At 40.9% G+C, this 6,000-nt stretch overlaps 1 protein-coding gene across 2 annotated transcripts; it reads right to left on the reverse strand.

The window, feature by feature from the left end:
• Positions 1 to 1,431: 1,431 nt before the first annotated feature.
• SD2-5 (S-domain-2 5) lies at positions 1,432 to 4,980 on the reverse strand. 2 transcript variants are annotated; one of them, XM_088818196.1, is made up of 2 exons: positions 4,636 to 4,980; positions 1,432 to 4,230 (listed from the first exon to the last, which is right to left on the reverse strand). In XM_088818196.1, the coding sequence occupies exon 2, from the start codon at positions 4,109 to 4,111 to the stop codon at positions 1,667 to 1,669; it is 2,445 nt and encodes an 814-aa protein (XP_088674322.1). In that variant the 5' UTR covers positions 4,112 to 4,230; positions 4,636 to 4,980; the 3' UTR covers positions 1,432 to 1,666. The 2 variants fall into 2 exon arrangements, with proteins under 2 accessions (XP_088674322.1, XP_088674323.1); XM_088818197.1 differs by having other exon boundaries at positions 4,439 to 4,954.
• Positions 4,981 to 6,000: the final 1,020 nt, after the last annotated feature.

The raw sequence follows: 6,000 nt of genomic DNA on the forward strand, positions 1-6,000 counted from the left end.
GTCGCTAGACAACACCGACGACTCAAGTAACTTACATCGTGACAACTTGGTCGCTCAATAAATAACAACTCCCACGGGGAGATTACTTGATCCGTGCTACTACATTATCGCGAGACAACTCCTACGAGGAGATAACTCGATCAACACTATTACCCCGCGACGAGACAACTCCCACGAGGAGATAATTCGCTACTACAGCGTCCGGGACAAAACCGACGACTCAATTAACTTACATCGCGACAACTTGGTCGCGCTATGCGCCAACGCGCATTCACGCCCCTCCGACACACGCTCCAATACATTTTCGCACACCATCAGGCCATATGCCAAAGAACGAACACTACAATTTTTACTCTCGACACGATTGAGAACCCATTTCGACATGGCCCCCACATCGACTCGAGAGTGGGGGGCTTAATGATATGCCTAATTGGGCCAACCCAATGGGCCTACAATTTATTTACCTACTGGGCCACGAGCCCAATATCGAAGACCACTATCACCGAGGCCCAATCACCTTCAAGCAAGGTTTGGGGCCCGACAATCTCGACTAAGCTATAAATACACCTTTGAACTCATTCCTTAAGGTACGTCCTATTAACTGAGCAATACTATCAACTGTATTCTCTGGACTATTTCTATGATCAGCACGTCTGACTTGAGCGTCGGAGGGGTTTCCGCCGGATCAACCCCCGGCTTAGTTCATGTGTTCTATGATCGCAGGTACCTCAGGATCATCAAGTTGTCAAGCTACTGATCTGCTTTGCTCTCCCAGTTCATTTTCTACACTACCCCAGGTGATCTAAGTAATTAGCATCATCAATGATGATATATATATATATATATATATATATATACTCCGTTAATACAGAAACATAAACAAACCCAACCAACCACATATATAATTTGATCAGAAATATATAGAACTAATTCTCACCAAATTTCAGGCCGTGTGGTCCTCAACAATATAACATATGTCGTCGGTTGCACACGGGTGGATGGGTGTCTTCCGACAATTAAAAAAATTAAGTAAATAACTAAGAAAAAGAACGGCAAAAGAATTAGCCATTTACGTTCTAATGCATTGATCCTTAATTCCCAGTTGAAGGTTCACAAAACATGTTACGGTAAGTCTTTGACCGCCGGCAATATTTTTCTGAAAGTCTAGGAAGAACGCTGCCTGCGGTGAGAGGCATGGCTGAGCGGAGCAGCAACTGATCGACGGCGGCAGGGCTCCTCATCTTCAATAGAGCCGGGGAACGCTTGGCGGTTAGTTTCTCCTGACCCTTATTACTCATTAGTTTAGTCAAAATTTTCCCAATTTTTTTTTATCTAGCTGAAATAACTGAATAGGTAGGAAGGTTCAAATGTAACCAGGATTACATTGTCAAAAATAAATCCCTAATTCCTTTCTATTTTTAGAAAAAAATATAATAAAAAATATTGTCATTTGTTTATTAATTTAAGCCAATGACACTGGAAGAATACAAAGTAAAACTGAAGATGATGATGCTAAAACAACTCAAAACTCTGTGATATACAGATCAAGAATACAAAAGTACAGTTTTCCATTACAAAATTTCTACTATCAACCTAACCGATTTACAGACACAACCCACAATAATATATATATAACATATAACAAAAACACTCCCAAAAGCAAGTGTTATCTAGGACCAGAAAGACGAACGGCAGATAGATAAGTATCGCTATTACAATCCGATGGTCCAGATGAAGTCCCCTCCTCACTGATCGACTTGAAGATACTCGAGTAAAGGCGGGACCCGATCTGAGAAGCTGTCGGAGGTGGTGGCACCACACTCAGCCCTTCCAGCATTTGCACCACCTTAGTCATCGGCGGACGTAGATACATATCGTCCTGTATGCACCACAAAGCAACTTTGATTGCTATATCAACTCTCTCATCTTCTTCTTCTATCTTCATCTTCGCATCAATAATCTCCTTCACTTTCCCCTCTTCCAACATCTTGAACGCATACGAAGGAAAATGTGATTTTTCGGAAGTAAGGGCAGAATCGTAATTTTTCCGGCCCCCGATTAGTTCTAGAAGCACCATCCCGTAGCTGTAAACGTCGCTCTTCTCCGATATTGCGTAGTTTGTTATCCACTCGGGTGCAAGGTACCCTCTCGTACCTCTCATAGTTGTAAAAACATGGCTTTGCTCTCTAGTCATGAGCTTAGCAAGGCCAAAATCAGAAACTTTCGCCATAAAATGATCGTCAAGAAGGACGTTTTCGGGTTTTATATCGCAATGGACTATCTTAACATCGCAATCCTCGTGCAGATAAGCCAGCCCTTTTGCGGTCCCCACTGCAATAGTGTACCTTGTATCCCAATCCAACATGAACTCTTCTCCTTTGTCTTTCTTGAAAAGCCATTTGTCTAACGAACCATTCCCCATGTACTCGTACACAAGAAGGCGGTGGCTCCCTTCTGCACAGAAGCCTTTGAGTCTCACGAGGTGGAGGTGGTGTATGCTACCTATGATGCTCACCTCTGCGCGGAATTCTTTCTTGCCTTGTCCGATACCTTCCAATTGTTTAACGGCTATACGGGTTCCGTCTGGGAGGGCGCCCTCATAAACCGAACCAAACCCTCCTTGTCCGAGTTTCACTACAAAGTTGTTCGTTGCTGTCTGAAGATTTTTGTACGTGAAACGGACCGGCATTCCGGATAAACCTTCCAAGAAGTTATCCTCCTCGGAACTCTCTTTAGGACTTTCCGGAACCTTCTTGCTCTTCCGGTAGAAATAAAATCCGGCGAAAAGCAGACACGATATAACGATAACTGTCACAACGACGATTATGATGACTATCGTGAAATGTTTATTGCCGCCACTTCCACCACCACCGGCGACAGCGGCGGTGGAGGAGATTTTGAAATAGGAAGTGAAGCCAGCCCCGTTGTCTACGGAACCTTCCATGCTTCCTATTTCATTAAACATAAAGCACTTTCCCGAACTGCTTTCGAAGAACATAGCACCGCACGAGCAATTCTTAAGGCAGGAATCTTTGCAGCCGTCTAGAGTGGTTTTGGAGAAGGGCTGAACATATCCGAGGGCGACGTAACTCAAACCATCCCCTCCACTCACAAGCTCGGCGGAATCTGTTGACTTATTACACGAAGTCAAAGTCAACGACTTGCAAGAAGGAAGTTCGGGTGGACATTGACACTTGTTGCCTGAAGAACAGACGTAGTAAGGATCACAAGCTGCGGGGCTGCTGCATTGATCTTCGGGTATTTTTGTTGAGGAGGGATTTGAGGAGCCTCCTTCGAGCATGGTGAAAGTGATGAAGCCGTCATCGCCTAATACAGCTGCCCAAGTTGAGTTTGCATTAGTAGTGCCCTCTGAGAAGATGAACTGCCAAAGTAAGACCTTGTTTGGATCGAAAAATTTCCAAGAATTGGCGGTGAGAATAGCAGAACTGACTTCACCGCCGCCTTTATTGATTGTTCTTCGTCTGTCTCCCCCCATCGACCAATAGGGTTGCGGGGGCTGAAACCCCGCCGAGAGAATCATGTCACCGGATTTAATCCCGAGCGAATAGGTCAAGTTATTCGAGCTAGGATCACTGATTAGTGTCATCCCTTGGGAGAATTCTTGATTTGAGAGAAGGGTATTTGTGGGATTGGTAAAACTTTGCCAAACTATAGTGCCGTCATCTTTAGCCAGAACAAGATTTCCAGAATCGAGCAACTCCATTGCGGAAACTCCTTTGGTAGCGGTGTCTGTGGACCAAATTGTGGATCCAGCGCTTTCTAGGTAAGCGTTTCCGGTGGTGTCGAAATGAAAGTTGTCTGAATTCCTGATAGGGGAAGCTCTGTTAGCAGCCCAAACAACGGTTGAGCTGCTTCTGTGAAGAACAACAAGCAGAAAGAGAGTGACATCTTTGGTGGTGGCGAAACCGAAAGCGAAATTGGAGGTATTGGATAATAAGAACAACCCATCATTGTCTATCCAGTACATTGGAGATCCTTTGAACCCCGGATCCAATTTTCCGGTGTTTTGCACGCTGGCGGAGGAGTTTTCCGGGGAGAGGAGAATTATCAAACACATGGTGGACATGTAGAAGAAACCCCAATTTCCCATGACCACACATAAATAATTTGATTGATTCAGCTGAAATAGAGATGCCCAGATTGATGAACACCAGATTTTGGCTGTGAGCGAGGAGAGGGAGGAATTCAAGAAATCCCAAAATTGTTAAACTGCAAACAAAGTAAGGAAAACGTTAGAAACTCATCAAAAAACCAACCAAACGCTGTGTGTCTGAAATATGAGAGACACAGAGATAATTTTGATGAGAAATTGAGAATGTCAAAAGGGTTATTTCTGTATAGAAGCAAGAAAGTTTGAAGCAATGGATTCAGAGAAATAAATAAAAAAAATAAAAAAAATGAGGCACATACATCATACATGAGAGAAGTAGAGAGCAACTATACAAAAGTGGCAGGCTGCTGCCAGTCTATATCTATTAAATGGGGTTCCAATTGGCTGAAGAAAAAGAATAAATCTTCCACCAAGGAGGCATTACATTAATTATTAAATGAGAGAGAGAGAGAGAGAGAGAGAGAGAGAGAGAGAGAGAGAGAGAGAGAGAGAGAGATGCATACATTAACATTAACATACGAGTGGTGGTGGTGGTGGTGGTGGTGGTGGTGGTGGTGACAGAGTGGTGGTGTGGTAGGTGGCCATCAAGAATTGAATTGAATTGAATTGAAGTCTGGTTTGGCTAAGATTGAACAGAAGAAGCAGAAGAAGAGATGAAGTAATACACACACAAGTAGAAGCTGAGATAGAGAAGTATGAATGAATGAATGAATGAATCTGTTTGTTTGTGGTTATGTCAAATTGTTGGAGTAGAGATCTGAGCCTGAGGTGGCCTCATTTACTCTTCTATGGCTTCTTCTGTCACTGAATTAGATTATGTCCAAAATTACAGGTGGATGGCCTTATTTAATACTATATACTACTACTTGTGTAAGCATTTGTGGGCCATAAATAAATAAATTAAATCCCCCACTTAATTAATTAATTAATTATGGTAGATCCATATTTAACTTCATCTACTTATCCATAATTTCTTATTTTTTTTATAGTGAACATCATTTCATTTCAAAGTTTAATTAATAAGCTTTTTTATTTAATATTTATATGATTATTATATCTCTAACAATATATATATATATATATATATATATATATATATATATATACTTATAATAGACGATGAGAAAGAAAAATTAGTCAACAAATAGAAACATCAGCCCACCTAAAAGTTATTAAAGACTCGTGCTTGGTGTAAAGAAAATTTTATTCAAACCAATAGAATTGAATTGAATCCCCAACTTGCATACACACAAGAATTCTTGGGCATTAGCTGATTTTATTTATTTTTTAATAAAAAAATTGGCCTTATAGTATAGCCACAACGCACATACCCAACTTTCGCAGTCAAAACGATTCAAACACCCAACCTCTCACCAAATACTACTATGGAAGATGCTCCTAATACCACTAAGTTAAGGCTTAGTTGGTGCATACTTAGGGTCTATTTGGATCAATCAATAATATATATAGTATTTTACCATGCACACTTATTATTACATACATATATGAGCATGTAGCATTTTTGGATTCCCATTTACAAGTTAAGTTTCATTGATTATGTATATACATATAGAACATCGGTTGTGATTATGTGATTGTTGTAACACTACCCCTTTCCTTTCTTTCTTTCTTTTTTTTTTTTCTATAACAAAAAAGTCGAATCACAAATATGTGGATTGGGTAAATCTTGTAAGACAACGGATAATATAATATGGCGCATCAGCTGATCATTTGATTACTAATGTTATTAATATGTACATTTAAGGAGGAAATAAATGCTGGTGGATAATTAAATTAGGGGTTCGTTGGTTGGACGATTGTAAGGACAAGGACTTTAAACCAAAGAAAAAGTCCAACCTCTTAAACAT

The sequence above is a fragment of the Erythranthe guttata genome, chromosome 5 (assembly GCF_056151865.1).
Source record: "Erythranthe guttata isolate IM_541 chromosome 5, IM_541, whole genome shotgun sequence".
Taxonomy (NCBI): Eukaryota; Viridiplantae; Streptophyta; class Magnoliopsida; order Lamiales; family Phrymaceae; genus Erythranthe; species Erythranthe guttata.

What these genes read in the sequence shown, in the direction of transcription:
- SD2-5 (XM_088818196.1), bottom strand. Translation starts at nt 4,111, where the DNA reads ATGGGAAATTGGGGTTTCTTCTACATGTCCACCATGTGTTTGATAATT.